At 34.1% G+C, this 17,339-nt stretch overlaps 1 protein-coding gene across 1 annotated transcript; it reads left to right on the top strand.

Moving 5' to 3' along the window:
* The first annotated feature begins 453 nt into the window (after window positions 1-453).
* On the top strand, window positions 454-15,885 carry LOC149897184 (hemicentin-2-like). The gene is made up of 23 exons (XM_090116885.1): window positions 454-623; window positions 704-785; window positions 916-1,100; window positions 1,342-1,565; window positions 2,085-2,281; window positions 2,747-2,931; window positions 3,182-3,405; window positions 3,873-4,069; window positions 4,774-4,958; window positions 5,205-5,428; window positions 6,142-6,338; window positions 6,550-6,721; window positions 7,033-7,133; window positions 7,678-7,837; window positions 9,533-9,654; window positions 10,724-10,864; window positions 11,489-11,629; window positions 11,726-11,856; window positions 12,556-12,780; window positions 13,495-13,645; window positions 13,746-14,449; window positions 15,049-15,216; window positions 15,516-15,885. Exons 1-23 carry the CDS (start codon window positions 540-542, stop codon window positions 15,762-15,764), a joined length of 4,449 nt encoding a protein of 1,482 aa, XP_089973011.1. The 5' UTR covers window positions 454-539; the 3' UTR covers window positions 15,765-15,885.
* The last annotated feature ends 1,454 nt before the right edge of the window (window positions 15,886-17,339 follow it).

Raw genomic sequence — 17,339 nt, 5'->3', positions numbered from 1 at the left:
CTAAACAATTTTTGTCAGTCGTTTAGCTAAGGCGCGGGACATATACAAGCGGCGCTTCGCGCCGCGGGCGCGCCGGGAGCGCTCCGCGGGCGCGCCGCGGGCGCGCTGCCGGCGTGCATCGGGTGCGCTATTGGCATTTTGTATGAAATAATTTTGGAAATGCGGCGCAACCTTGGCGCAACCTTGGCACAACCGTGGCGTGCCGTCTCGACGCCTGTCCAAAATTCTTTCATACAAAATGTATAAGAAGGACGTGGTGCAAAACAGATTCAAGAGGTGCGCTTATGGCACGCCATGTTTTTTCGTGCGTGCAGCCGGCTCTATCGAATTATAAGACGTTGTCACGTCAAAAAAAGTACTTAAAAACAAAACTAGGTACTAAAAAGGTTTTTCAGGTGGCTTTGATATATGTATATGACCACAATTGTCCACAATATGTTACAGGTGGAAAAGAATATTTATCAATACAAATAACAAAACAAGACGATGAAGTCGAACTGCACACTGCCCAAATTCGTGATGTTTTAGGGAACATAATAATGAATTTAAAATTAAGGTTGGTCAAAGAAAAGTTCTATGTGACAGAAGAGTTTATACCTCCAAATCAACCTTTTAAAATTGCTGTAAGTAAGCTTAAGATTGCAATTTCAACAAATATAGAATAAGAATTGACTGCGTAATTTAATATTTAAATCGTTTTCAGGTTGTAGGAAAATTTAAAAGTACTAATGAAGAAATTACGAGAGTTGCTTTACCGACGATTGAACCAGCCAAAGTCACTCCTGGTCAGTTATTTTAAGATACTACCTTGCTATTATCGTCACGTTTGATTATTTCTTTGAATATTAAGTAAATTGTCAGCTGTAGTGTGGAGGTTTATTTTAATAAATAAATTAATTAAGTACTCTTTTACAGTTACAGAAAGTACAACAGAAGAAACAACGTCAACCACGGAAACTAGTAAAGAGATGGCTCCAAATATAGATGAAATAAAAATTGTGAATTCTGATGATAATGGCAAAGTTTCAATAGAGTGCATAGTTAGCAGTAATCCTAAACCAGATATAGAATGGATGGATAAGCACGGTAGCACGTTTAGTGTAAGTATCTGTAGAATGATATCTACAAATTTACAATTTACATATTTTAAATTTAATGTCCTAAGAATTTTTATTTCTTCCTTCTATAATTATGTGTAAGTTTAAACTGCAAATTCGATTTTAATTAACTTGAAACGTTTTACGCTTTTTGTCTAAAAGAGAAACGTTATAAATAAAAGACAATCAAATTAGAATTTTTCGTAAAAATAAGTTAATAGTCATGTTTGTTATAACTTTTTAGGGTTTCGACGTTAATTACGATGAAAGTGATCCCATAATAAAAACAAATACTGTTCTGAACACTGAAAGCCAAGAGAATAATATCTTTACATGCACCGCAACTAATGGACTAGGCACTAAGTCTCAGTCTATTGCTTATGTTTCTCCTAAAGAACTACCAGTTATTGATAAAACTGTTAAAGAATACTTCAAAAACAAAGATGAAAGCATTGACATTGATTGCAGGTATATTAATTTAAGTAAACATCAACTTTCAAGTAAAATAAATGAAAGAAGAAATTCATTTATAGCCATAAATGAATTATTTCTTTATAGCCATAAACGAATTTCTTCTTGTGACGTCATGCTAATGATATTTTCATAGTGCAGGTGTTTAAGTAATTGTTATCAATATTCAAGCTTAACGGGCATGATTTAGTATCACAACCACCATCGTTAGAATTATCCGTTTCTGTAGCCATTTTGTGTTTCTTGTTTGAGAAACAAGCCTTCACAAGCAACCCTCCTTGCGCAGATGTAGACACTTTTTGTGTCTAATTAATTTAAATTGAGACATACTCGGAAAGTTTTCAGTAAATGCAACTGAAACCATAAGTTGAAGACTCAGTATTGAATAAATTTCTTACAATTATTGTGCTAATTCCGAACTGCGGATTAGCAACTGGTCTTCCTGTGATCAGTGATGGTGTGCCGTGTCGGTCACTTGTTTTACTCCAATTTCTTTTGCGTCAAATTCAATTTCAGAGTCATAAAAGGTAAACCAAAGCCTGTCGTCACTTGGCACTTCAAGCAAAAAAAAAAGACTGCATATGTAAAATTATCAAGTACAGGCGAAAACTTGCACATTGACAATTTGAATGCAGATAATGCTGGCGCTTATAAATGTGTTGCGGAAAGTTCTGTAGGAAGTGATGAGCACAAAGTTGAGATGCAAGTAACTGGTAAGTAAATTTCTAATAGTGTATTAGTAAGATTTAATACTTTACATCCCATCTACACAACAATATTAAAGTGTGTGTACTGTCATGGTAAGTACAATAAATAATTAATTAAATAAATTAATAAATATTCATGTCCAGAAAATGTAATAAATTTATCCGAGTTTTTGTGATTTTATTTATGAGGGTTATAAGAATAGAGCGGTCGAAATAGATTTTAGATGTCGTATTGGATAGCCAATACTGGTTTTGGCTTGTAGTTGTAGTATGGTATAAGTTTACCTTTATTAAAATTATTATGTTTTACAGATATTTTATTACCATTGAGAGACTAATCTAATAAACGCTGTGCGCATAAGAAAAATTAAATTCTAGGAATTCCTCAATAAACTTAGAATATAATGGTGTCTATATCCTGACTTGTTCATTCCCTGCATGTGTGATTATATCTTAAGATTGAGTTCACAGTTACAGAAAGTACCACACAAGAAACGACGTCAACCACGGAAAGTAGTATAGAGATGGCTCCAAATATAGATGATATGAAAATTGTGAATTCTGATGATAATGGCAAAGTTTCAATAGAGTGCATAGTTAGCAGTAATCCTAAACCAGATATAGAATGGATGGATAAGCACGGTAACACGTTTAGTGTAAGTATCTGTAGAATGATATCTACAAATTTACAATTTACATATTTTAAATTTAATGTCCTAAGAATTTTTATTTCTTCCTTCGATAATTATTATGTGTAAGTTTAAACTGCAAATACGCTTTTTGTCTAAAAGAGAAACGTTATAAATAAAAGACAATCAAATTATAATTTTTCGTAAAAATAAGTTTAAATGGAGAATAATCAATTTTGATGTAAGGTTAATAGTCATGTTTGTTATAACTTTTTAGGGTTTCGACGTTCATTACGATGAAAGTAATCCCATAATAAAAACAAATACTGTTCTGAACACTGAAAGCCAAGAGGATAATATCTTTACATGCACCGCAACTAATGGACTAGGCACTAAGTCTAAGTATATTGATTATGTTTCTCCAAAAGAACTACCAGTTATTGATAAAACTGTTAAAGAATACTTCAAAAACAAAGATGAAAGCATTGACATCGATTGCAGGTATAATAATTTAAGTAAACATCAACTTTCAAGTAAAATAAATGAAAGAAGAAATGCAATTATAGCCATAAATGAATTTCTTCTTGTGACAGGTGTTTAAGTAATTGTTATCAATATTCAAGCTTAACGGGCATGATTTAGTATCACAACCACCATCGTTAGAATTATCCGTTTATGTAGCAATTCTGTGTTTCTTGTTTGAGAAACAAGCCTTCACAAGCAACCCTCCTTGCGCAGATGTAGACACTTTTTGTGTCTAATTAATTTAAATTGAGACATACTCGAAAAGTTTTCAGTAAATGTAACTGAAACCATAAGTTGAAGACACAGTATTGAATAAATTTCTTACAATTATTGTGCTAATTCCGAACTGCGGATTAGCAACTGGTCTTCCTGTGATCAGTGATGGTGTGCCGTGTCGGTCACTTGTTTTACTCCAATTTCTTTTGCGTCAAATTCAATTTCAGAGTCATAAAAGGTAAACCAAAGCCTGTCGTCACTTGGCACTTCAAGCAACAAAAAAAGACTGCATATGTAAAATTATCAAGTACAGGCGAAAACTTGCACATTGACAATTTGAATGCAGATAATGCTGGCGCTTATAAATGTGTTGCGGAAAGTTCTGTAGGAAGTGATGAGCACAAAGTTGAGGTGCAAGTAACTGGTAAGTAAATTTCTAATAGTGTATTAGTAAGATTTAATACTTTACATCCCATCTACACAACAATATTAAAGTGTGTGTAGTTACTGTCATGTTAAGTGGTGTGTTACAATAAAGTATTAAATAAATTAATAAATATTCATGTCCAGAAAATGTAATAAATTTATCCGAGTTTTTGTGATTTTATTTATGAGGGTTATAAGAATAGAGCGGTCGAAATAGATTTTAGATGTCGTATTGGATAGCCAATACTGGTTTTGGCTTGTAGTTGTAGTATGGTATAAGTTTACCTTTATTAAAATTATTATGTTTTACAGATATTTTATTACCATTGAGAGACTAATCTAATAAACGCTGTGCGCATAAGAAAAATTAAATTCTAGGAATTCCTCAATAAATTTAGAATATAATATATATACATATATATAATATAATGGTGTCTATATCCTGACTTGTTCATTCCCTGCATGTTTGATTATATCTTAAGACTAGCTGCTCCGCGCGGTTTCACCCCCGTGGCTCCACCCCTGTTGGTCGTAGCGTGATGATATATAGCCTATAACCTTCCTCGATAAATGGGCTATCTAACACCGAAATAATTTTTCAAATCGGACCAGTAGTTCCCGAGATTAGCGCGTTCAAACAAACAAACAAACAAACAAACAAACTCTTCAGCTTTATAATATTAGTATAGATTGAGTTCACAGTTACAGAAAGTACCACACAAGAAACGATGTCAACCACGGAAACTAGTATAGAGATGGCTCCAAATATAGATGAAATGAAAATTGTGAATTCTGATGATAATGGCAAAGTTTCAATAGAGTGCATAGTTAGCAGTAATCCTAAACCAGATATAGAATGGAGGGATAAGCACGGTAACACGTTTAGTGTAAGTATTTGTAGAATGATATCTACAAATTTACAATTTACATATTTTAAATTTAATGTCCTAAGAATTTTTATTTCACCCTTCGATAATTATGTGTAAGTTTAAACTGCAAATACGCTTTTTGTCTAAAAGAGAAACGTTATAAATAAAAGACAATCAAATTATAATTTTTCGTAAAAAAAGTTTAAATGGAGAATAATCAATTTCGATGTAAGGTTAATAGTCATGTTTGTTATAACTTTTTAGGGTTTCGACGTTCATTACGATGAAAGTAATCCCATAATAAAAACAAATACTGTTCTGAACACTGAAAGCCAAGAGGATAATATCTTTACATGCACCGCGACTAATGGACTAGGCACTAAGTCTAAGTATATTGCTTATGTTTCTCCTAAAGAACTACCAGTTATTGATAAAACTGTTAAAGAATACTTCAAAAACAAAGATGAAAGCATTGACATCGATTGCAGGTATATTAATTTACACAACTTTCAAGTAAAATAAAATAAAGAAGAAATTAATTTATGATCATAAATGAATTTCTTCTTTTATTACAAAAGCCCTATACAAATAATTGTATCGTCATGCTAATGATATTTTAATAGTGCAGGTGTTTTAATAATTTTCATCAATAATCAAGCTTATTACGGGCATGATTCCGTATTACAACCACCATCGTAAGCATTATCCCTTTCTGTAGCAATTTTGTGTTTCTTGTTTGGGAAACATAAGCCTTCACAATATGCTATTTCTGTGCAGACTACACTTTTAGTTTCATAATTTTTCAATCGAGACATACTCGAAAAGTTTTCCGTAAATAAGCTACATATATTAAACCATCACTTGAAAACACGGTGTTACTTTTTCTTACAATTGTGCGAATGTCGAACTGCGTACATAGCAACTGGTCTTCCTGTGATGGTGTTCCGTGCCAGTCATTTGTTGACGTGACAACGTCGTATAATTCGATTGAGCCGGCTGCACGCACGAAAAAACATGACTCATGCGGCGTTACCTCGCTCTGAGGCGTTCCATGTTAGGCTTGAAGTGCAAGTGAGAGCGCGGAACGAGCGACAAAGAAGCACAATCGGACGTTGTCACGTTCAACTATCGTCAGTAAACCGACTTTACAGACAACCAATTTTTTTTACTCCAATTTCTATTGCGTCAAATTCAATTTCAGAGTCATAAAAGGTAAGCCAAAGCCTTTCGTCACTTGGCACTTCAAGCAACTAAAAAAGACTGCATTTGTAAAATTATCAAGTGCAGGCGAAAACTTGCACATTGACAATTTGAATACAGATAATGCTGGCTTTTATAAATGTGTCGCGGAAAGTTCTGTAGGAAGTGATGAGCACAAAGTTGAGGTGCAAGTAACTGGTAAGTAAATTTAAAATGGGTTATTATTGTTAGGTGATTGTATTCATGAAACAAATGATATGTTTAAAATATCCGTTCACCGATACATTTTTAAACAGAATTCAACGAAGGGAGGTGGTTTAAAATTCAACTACAATTTTGTGAATTTTGCTTCGTATGGAGTTAATCAGTTCACATATATTTGATTTATCACTCATGTGGTTTGTTTTAGAACCTCCGCAATTTACACCAAAAGAAACAACACTAATAAAGGAGCCGGCTACGATAGTTAACTTGGACTGTGTCGTCAGAGGTTGGCCCAAGCCTCGCGTGCGCTGGTATTTCAATGATAAAGAAATTGTGAATGGAGCAAGATATCTTATTCATGACAATCATACTTTAAGGTTAGTCCACCCTACGTCCTACTATAATATTATAAATGCAAAAGTTTGTGAGGATGGATGTGTATGTGTGTTTGTTACTTTCACGCAAATACTACTGAACCTATTATAATGAAATTTGGCACACATATAGAGGCTAACTTGGATTAACACAAAGGATAGGTTTTATCCCGGAATTTCCACGAGAACGGGAACTATGCGGGTATTTCTTTGAAAACGCGGGCAAAGCCGCGGGCGTAAAGCTCGTTCTAAATATTGTTAAGTGGTATATAGTCATTTCAAATATTTAAAATGAATAACCAGCCTCTTTTCAGCTTCCTATCAAAACCAAAAGACACCGGGAAATTCAGGTGTGAAATTGTGGGTGTCGTCGGCAATAATAATATAATTTTTAATGTGGAAGTAAAAAAATTTGGTAAGTATTCCATTACAAGTTTGAATTGGTGGACTACATAATATGATATGATACTGAAGAGTGAAGTCCCATGTCCCCTAGTGGGGTAAGGGGCAGATGCATTATGCATCTGTTTCACTGCTCGATTTTGTTTAGGGACAATGTGATCAGCCTTCAGTGTCAGCCAGACTGAGACATTATTTTTTGTCTTCGTCTCCACCGGGAATCGAACCCAGGACCCCTCGGTGCTACGCTCACGCTGTGCCAGGGAGGTCACTGAAAAAGCATATTAAAAAGCTTTTGTGCTTCGGTGCCATAGATGTTCATGCTTTGACGTTGTTAATTCGACGTTATACCCAACTACCCTCACTTTATAGTTGGTGACTGGCTGTGATTTATTATCAATTGACTAAGTCAATTGCACAGTGTGTAGAAATTACACACAGTACATTCTTATTAAATTCAAACGAATATTTCAATATTATTAAATATTACGGATTATTTATTACGCATAAATAATAACTAATATATCTTTAAATAATACATCTTTAAAAATATTTTTCAGCTCCTCTCTTCATAACGCCGCCGCTAAACGCCGAAATACATTTGCCTATTGGTGATACTACAACTTTAGAATGCAACGCAGGAGGGATCCCTGAACCTACTGTTCAATGGAGTTATGTTAGTTTTGACTCTAAAACAAATGCAGCAATTAACATTGATAAGTAAGTGACCATTAATTATGTTATTTTGACAGATTTTATTTTATTTTTATTTAGAATTTCCAACAAAGAAAACATAATTTATAACGCGTTTCATTAAAGAAACGAATTTTCAGTGGCGGCCAAGGCTGACGCTGACATATGGTTGGGTCAGTAAAAAATAAAATAAAAATGATGTAAATGGATAATTATTTTATTAATTATTTCAAATTGTTTATTGACAAACTTTTTTGTTATGGTATTTGGGTATTTATATGAATTATTATATTTACGTATACAGAATGCAACAAAATCCCCATAATTCTTAAATAACGAGCCCATAATATAACTGAACAACTTTTCCCAAAGAACATATTTTGTCAAATTCCAATAAAACATTATTTACTGTCGCATATACATATTGTCCTTATAAATTTATGATAAAAACTATTATAGGGAAAATCAAATACATTTTAGTGATTTAACTTTTGCACGCCTCATAAGCGAAGCGTTGAGGTGGGTACTACTGTCACTTCGCGCAAAACATCTGATTTTTCAAACTTAAAATGTCTTTATGTATCATACATTGCACTTGTAAGATAATACATACACACACGAAAAAACACTATTTTTAACATTCATGATATTTTTGATGTCATTTTTGTTATTTAAACTAGTTATAAAACAGTTTAAAAAAGTTCTGTCTTGGACGTCCGTGTGTCTGTATGTGCGGAGGATTTTCTTGTTAACACGATAGCGACCGAAATACTTTACTAATCGAGTCTTTTTTTTTCTCTTACGCTTGAGTATGCTCAGGAATAGAACCCTTTCATTTTTCAGGGTCTGATTCGATGTGGTTTAATTGTTATTAAATAAACAAAAATAATAATTAATAAACAATTATTAAAAATGTTGTGTGGTTTTATGAAACCACGGTAAAAGTGAAACTGTTCGAACGGTTCCGAACACTGCTTTGTGTAGCGCATGTCGCGTGACGGTCGGCTGCCGAGTAGGTATACCTACTCGGCAGCCGCGATACACGCGACATGCGCTACACAGACCAAAAAGTTTGAGACGATGTAATAAAAGTGTCACTTTAATTATTAAAAAAAATTATGAGGCGTGCACTTTTGGATTTTCCAAACTTATTCTCTATTTTTTTTGCATGCCGTACGGCCGTGTGTAAGCGAGAGGGAATGATAAGTGCCGCCATTTAAGATTAGTTTCTTTAATGAAATGCGTTATAACAACTCTTAATATGTACTAAAATTGTTTATCGTATAATAAGAACATATGTTTCTTTACTTATAGGATACAATTGTACAAATATATTGTATACTTAACTTACTTACTTATATGATAAATGTTTTATTGGGAATAAAAACATAGTACATTATAGGGTCTTTCATTAAGTAGGGCCACTTCGTTTATGTGACATCTAATGATCTAACCAAATATATATTTTATTATTCATCATAAAATTACCATGCAAAGTTACACGAATATCCAGCAGGCACAAAGATTAAATTTTATTATCAAATAAATGTAAACGTTTGCTGAAAACTATTTATACTTTCTAGACTCTAAGAGCACACATAGGCCGATTAAGAAGAGCTGGAACGTCAACACATGCTAAGCTCATGCGTCAACCACTGTACCAAGGATGCGGTCAAATGGAAATTCATTAAATATCTATTAAATTACTCAATTTCGTTTCAGGTCAAAGAATGGCAATAATTTGGTCCTAACTGGTGATGATATTAATAAAGAAGGATATTATATATGTAATGCGAGCAATGGACGAGAACAAATGTCGATCACCTATAAGGTTTTTGTTGGAGGTACTGTACTATTTGATCAATTATCTATACTAAAATAAAACAAAAAAAAAATGTTGTGTGGTTTTATGAAACCACGGTAAAAGTGAAACTGTTCGAACGGTTCCGAACACTGCTTTGTGTAGCGCATGTCGCGTGACGGTCGGCTGCCGAGTAGGTATACCTACTCGGCAGCCGCGATACACGCGACATGCGCTACACAGACCAAAAAGTTTGAGACGATGTAATAAAAGTTTCACTTTAAAAAATTCCAAATTGAAAAATGACAAAAAAATGTATATTCAGAACAAATAGTTGTTTACGTTCTCATGTTATAAATTTAACAAATAAAAATTTTATTTTTACGGATTTAAAAAGCGATTTTTTAATTATCCACTGAATTAAAAATGTCTGAGGTGTCACATGTAGGACACACGATTGCAACGAAGTTCCTTTCGTTTTGAAATAAGTATTATAGGAGGTACAATTAAATAAATAAATGAAATAAGTGAAGGAATGCTATAACACTTTTACTATAGTGCGTTATGCGTAGCGCTCTCTGATCGCTATGGGAGCGTCCATAAATTACAAGAGGCGTTTTTTTTCAATTTTTTGACCTTCCCTCTCCCCCTGGTGAGATGTCGTGAGATTTTACTTTACCCCCTCCCCCATCCCCCGTGAGATTTTTCAAAATGTGGGCTTCTTATCTAAACGTATTGATTAATCATTGTAAAAAGGAAAAAAAAAACATTGCTTCGTGCTTTTATTTACGACTAGTAATAATTAAAACAAGAAATTAATGTTGCTGAAAGTTATGTGTAATAAAAAATTAACAAGATCGTAACCGTGATTTAAGATTTCCCTCTCCCCCTCTCCCCAACGTAGGGTTAGATGAGATTTGTCTCGACCCCTTCCCCTCCCCCCCTAAGACACCTCACGTAATTTATGGACGCCCCCTATGCACTATAGCAAGTGTCGTAAAGATTTTTCTTGACACTCGCCTGGCTCTAGCGTACCGCGCGATAAGAAACTTCGTTTAAAAAGTTAAAATTAGTTACCTCGTTTCAGTTGCATGAATAAAGAAATGTTTCAGTTCCGCCTTGGATTGTTAAACCACCTAATAAAATGATTAATGCAGTAATTGAGGATCTAAGGCTAAGCATACGTTGTGAAGCTTTTGGTAACCCAAAGCCAACAGTTACATGGCAAAAAAACGGAGCCGACCTTGCTACTGGTAAGTGTTATTTATTTATTGAAATTTCTAAAGCAATTCTTCATGTTTATGCCCTATATGTGCTTGTAATCTATACTAATATTATAAAGCTGAAGAGTTTGTTTGTTTGTTTGAACGCGCTAATCTCAGGAACTACTGGTCCGATTTGAAAAAATATTTCAGTGTTAGATAGCGCATTTATCGAGGAAGGAAGCGTGATGATATATGTATAGCCTATAGGCTATATATCATCACCGTAAGACCAACAGGAGCGGAGCAATGCGGGTAAAACAGCTAGTACATATAAAAACATAGAAGCGAAGAAACCAGCAGTTAAACACGTTCCGCGTTAGAAAAATAGATTTAAACTATTAACCGAAAAGAGTCAACGTAACCGACTAAACGCAAACAAGCTAAATAAGCTGACTACAAACGAAGCGTACGTGTATGCCGCTTTATATATAATATGTCTTCCAAGTTAATAAAATAAAAATAAAAATCATTTATTGAACAAGGTTCCTTACATCAAAATATGTAATTTATTAATGTGCAGTAGATCCTTTCAATCTGAAAATTTAAACTTAGGTATATTAAGTTGATTGCTTGCTTGCTGATTGAATAATTTAACACGTTAACTTATTTTAGGTATGTATAATCTTGAAACCAAGAACAACCTGTTAATTATACATTATATAAATGATGTTATTGAAATCAGTGGCAAATACACCTGTATAGCAACTAATACGGTAGGCGCGGCATCTGAAGATTATGAAGTCCAGGTTTTAAGTGAGTAGAATTTATAATTGTTTCTCAGTTACTTAATAAGTTGAATATCGAAGTATTTCTTTATTTTACGATCATTAATTAAATAATAAATAACAGGTAAACCCACAATTATTGGAAGTGTAAAGGAGTTATGTATAGAAAAAGATAAACCAAAACCACTTTGGTGTAGCACTGACTTTCAGAATGCATATAAAAGGAGAGACAGCAAAATAGTCTGGTTTAAAAAGGTAAATACTACAAAAAAGTCAACTATATTCTCACCATGTGAAGGTAAAAAATAAAGAGTGACCCTACGATCAATGGAGAGAGCAAGGCTTAGAATTTCTCCGCGCGACGAGATCCGGAATCCATACTTAATATTATAAATGCGAAAGTAACTCTTTCTGTCTGTCTGTTACTTAATCACCCCTAAATTACTGAACCAATTTTCATAAAATTTGGTATTGAGATATTTTGATACTCGAGAAAGGACATAGGCTACTTTTTATCTCGGGAAAATGACGCAATCCCGGAAATCCCACGGGAACGGGAACTATGCGGGGTTTTCTTTGACTGCGCGGGCGAAGCCGCGGGCGGAAACCTAGTAAGGAAATACGCGAAAGAACCAAGATAACTAATTGCTCTTAAATCTCAAAATTTAGATGGCAGTGGGCAGGCCACTGACTCGCGGAACGGATGCTTTTGCGTTTTTGTTCTATTCATTTGTGTATTTTATTATATATACTATAATATAAAGCTGAAGAGTTTGTTTATTTGTTTGAACGCGCTAATCTCAGAAACTAGCTACTGAACCGATTTGAACAATTCTTTCGGTGTTAGATAGCCCATTCATCGAGGAAGGCTATAGGCACCCTAAGACCAACAGGAGCGGAGCCACGCGAGTGAAACCGCGGAGTGCAGCTAGTTAATTAAATGTTTAATTACAGGACGAATATTTTATAACGGATCCATTTACACTGAATGGGTATGAACACGAAGCAATGACGTATATATGCCGAATCAGCTATTCTACAGATGGCGGAACAGAAAATTTCGCAATAAACATTAAATTGTGTTTTCCGCCAGAGTTTTACAACGACGTACCAACACACGGAAGATATGTCATGAATAGCTATTTAGATTGTAGAGCCAAAGGGTCCCCTCCTCCAACGGTAGGTATACAGGGCTACTGGTAATTAGACCGGATCCTTTTAAGAGGTGGTAGGGGAGGTTATTTGCAACAATTTGACTGTATATTGTTATATCCGGAAATGGCTCATTTTTGAGATATTATTTTTGACGTGACAACGTCTTATAATTCGATAGAGCCGACTGCACGCACGAAAAAACATGACTCATGCGGCGTTACCTCGCTCTGAGGCGTTCCATTTAAGGCTTGAAGTACGAGCGAGAGCGCGGAACGAGCGACAAAGAAGCACAATCGGACGTTGTCACGTTCGACTATCGTCAGTTATCCGACTTAACAGACAACCAATTTTTTTTAAGAATAGATATGAAACCGCCCCTAGTTTCTAGATGGATCCACATTAATACGCTATTATTATTTATTATTAAGAGGTATAACAAGGTTTCCCTAAAACTGTAAAGAAAATTAAAATCTATTCATAATTTTTTTTTTAATTTCATTTTAAAGTAGTGAAACTGGATTTTTTTAAAAAAATCATATCTCAAAAATGAGCCATATCCGGATATAACAATATGTACAGTCAAATTGTTGCAAATAACCTCCCCTACCACCTCTTAAAAGGATCCGGTCTAATTACCAGTAACCCTTTATTATTAATATCATTACTTTACGTACAATTTAATTGAAGATTATTATAAAAATAATTAAAAAGTAGTAAAAATGATTAACGTATTAACAGATTACGTGGTATAAAAATGGCAAGAGACTGCCCGATATGACGGAAACATTGAGAGCAGATGATGAGGCCACATATAGATGTGAAGTGACCAACAGTTTTATCTCAAACACAAATCAAGTAAAATTCAGGGAATTCAAAGTAATTCGTGATGGTAAGATTTTGATTATAAGCCTGATGAAAATTTTTTCATTAATTCACAAACTACATTGAGGTTTCTTATGATAATTATTAACTTCTATTATTATTTTCAGAATGCGTCATAGATATCAAAAAGTATTCAAGCAAGCAACGTCCGTTTCTCTCGAAAAAAAACCAATTAATTATTCCAATTACACATTATAACGTGGAAAACGATTTAATCCGCATACCTCGAAATAATAGAATTTTCTTTATATGTCCCAATAACTATATTAAACTCCGCGGTCGTAGTTTACTTGTAAACAGCTTGCAAGCTAAATGCAGAATGGACTCTCAATTTGAAATAAGACACAAAACTACCATGGGCAGGTCAACAAATGTGTATGATTTGGAGTGTAGTGAGGAACCAAAACCTCATCTTCGTAATCCGAATATAGTATGTAACTATTTGGACGATTATCAAATGATTAATGTGGGATTTCAATTGGTATCATCTTTTCAAATCATGTATAGTGTATGCTTTAACACGGTTACCAAGGAACCAACTTACGCACAATATGAAATATATCATTTCGGACATCGTACTGTGAGACATTATGAATACGAAAACAGCAAATACACGAATGACGAGGCTGAAGTTTATGATTGCGACTGGCAAAGAAATTTCTTTATAAAATCGTTTGGGTTAAACATGTGCTCAAATAAATGTTGTTATATAAGAAGACAATTAGTAAATCCTCAAGATTTATATCCCAGTTATGAAGCAGCTGCCTTCAATAACATTAATGTTGTACCTCATTGGACTTCATGTAGTACTGTAAGTAGATAGTTATTTCCTGTATGTTACTAATTACCTTTACAGATAAGTATTCTATACTGTACGTTTTAATAGATATATATATATTACTGTAAAAGTCTGAATTGTAAATCTTAATATTCCAAATCTAGCCGTCCTCGAAATTAATTTTCCTATCTCTATTAAGCAGTCCTTTACCGGCATTTGAAGCTGTACTGAAAATAAAACGACATTTGGAAAAATCACTGGTCGGGTCCGGCTCCTCCTTGATCAATTTCTTTGTGTTATATGTGCTTGTTACTCACACGGTATTCTCTAAATTAATCCTATCCTACTAATCCAACTAATATTATAAATGCGAAAGTTTGTGAGGATAAATGTGTATGTGTGTGTTTGTTACTCTTTCACGCAAATACTACTGAACCGATTACAATGAAATTTAGCACACATATAGAGGATAACTTGGATTAACACATAAAATAGGTTTTATCCCGGAAATCCCACGGGAACGGGAACTATGCGGGTTTTTCTTTGAGGACGCGGGCTGAAAGCTAGTCTACACTAATTTCGCTGGGAATATGACATCAATTCGACCAATAACTTGTTTCGATTATATCTAGAACTGGAACGAGATAGAAGAACGAATCCTAGCTAAAGCCAAGACAAATGGGGAGAAATTCGAAATATGGACTGGCATTTATGACCACCTAGAACTCGGATCGTATGGATTAATTAAAAAGCCCGTTGCAATTCGAAATACCAAATTCATGCCAAAACTATTATGGAAGGTAAGTGCAAAACAAACATCTAAACACATTTGTCGTTTTTCAAAGAAATTTTATATATTAAAATTAAAAATGTAGGTATGTGATTTAAAAATAGGTGTACATTTTGTATGTTATAATCACTTGTTATGAAGACATAGGCTAAGAAAAATGCAAATCAAATCAGTTCAGTAGTTCCAGTTATTAGGTAGTTTCCGCAAAAATCGCACACTACCTTTAAAATAATACTTATTACATTTAAATAACTAGTATACTCAGTTGCACTATACACCACATTCATGTGTATTTAACCCGATTTTCAGGTAGTACATAGTAAGATATTGCGCGCTGCTATTGCTATAATTCAGATCAATTCACCAAATATACTTGATCCTAAAGAAATAGAAGATTACGTGATTTGCCCGGATATCACGGACAAAGTGAAATGGATGCATAACCCCGATTGGAAAGATCCCAGCAAAGGCTACACTTATATCTGCGGAATTAAGGAATTTTTAAAAGCATTTAATCGTATAATCTTCTTGAAGGGCGTGAAAAGGACTTTAGTATGAATTGTAAAGTTTTAGGCACTTGTGTGCAAATTATTTTTCAATTTTAATTATTACTATATAGATCTGTGTCCGTATTGATATTGTATATTTATGATGAAGAATTATAAGGATTTTTATTAAACGATTCTTATTATTTTAGTAATAGCACCATTTGTTATAATTTCTGGATTGTTAAATTGATTGAATGAATTGAATGAAATCAACGTTACATGGAGTGACAATCTACATGCACCTAAAGTTAATAATATATAAGTAGACATGTGTTGAACAAGCTCAATCGTAGACCATATTAACACTTTCGTGGAGCAACGCACCAATACTAACTACAATTACATTAAAAATAAATACCCTCTCCATACTCAGACATTTAACAAAGATCAATCACATGTCCGCCAATGATTGGGGTCACTAAATGATACGCTAACCATATTTCATTGCAGCTAACTCTCCTAGTGTTTCAGTTCCGCCTTGGATTGTTAAACCACCTAATAAAATGATTAATGCAGTAATTGAGGATCAAAGGCTAAGCATACGTTGTGAAGCTTTTGGTAACCCAAAGCCAACAGTTACATGGCAAAAAAACGGAGCCGATCTTGCTATAGGTAAGTGTTATTTATTTATTGAAATATTTCTAAAGCAATTCTTCATGTTTATGCCCTATATGTGCTTGTAATCTATACTAATATTATAAAGCTGAAGAGTTTGTTTTTTCGTTTGAACGCGCTAATCTCAGGAACTACTGGTTCTATTTGAAAAATTATTTCAGTGTTAGATAGCACATTTATCGAGGAAGGCTATAGGCTATATATCATCACCGTAAGACCAACAGGAGCGGAGCAATGCGGGTAAAACAGCTAGTACATAATATAAAAACGTAGAGGCGAACAAACCAGCAGTTAAAAACGTTCCGCGTTAGAAAAATAGATTTAAACCATTAACCGAAAAGATTCAACGTAACCGACTAAACGCAAACAAGCTAAATAAGCTGACTACAAACGAATCATACGTGTATGCCGCTTTATATAATATGTATGCTAAGTTAATGTGCAGTAGATCCTTTTTAATCTGACAACTTAAACTTACCTCTATATTAAGTTGATTGCTTGCTTGCTGATTGAATAATTTAACACATTAACTTATTTTAGGTATGTATAATCTTGAAACCAAGAACAACCTGTTAATTATACATAATATAAATGATGTTATTGAAATCAGTGGCACATACACCTGTATAGCAACTAATACAGTAGGCACGGCATCTGAAGATTATGAAGTCCAGGTTTTAAAACCCTTTATCTCTTTTAAAACGCCAGAGATAGACTCGAGAAAAGTTTTAGTGTTGAGAGAGGGAGAACGATATATAGCAATGAGTTATGAGATGAATGTTCCAGTCTGGTATTACTACAGATAAACATTCAGATTCCTCGATAGATAGTTCAGCTACTGTTGCCATCCAAGTATCTAATATACACCACAACACCGCCAGCCTTAGTTTTATGCTTTGTTGTGCAGTACGAGGTGTAGCCATCTATTTGGGGGATTACAGTCGCAAGTGGAAGCCAACATTCAGTGAAA

The sequence above is a fragment of the Colias eurytheme genome, chromosome 26, assembly GCF_061535395.1.
Source record: "Colias eurytheme isolate Ceu_HAF_F1 chromosome 26, ilColEury1 Martin Lab GWU primary, whole genome shotgun sequence".
In the NCBI taxonomy this organism is placed as follows: Eukaryota; Metazoa; Arthropoda; class Insecta; order Lepidoptera; family Pieridae; genus Colias; species Colias eurytheme.
Note: the sequence above shows the minus strand (reverse complement) of the source record. Positions and strands in the feature narration are given on the sequence as shown.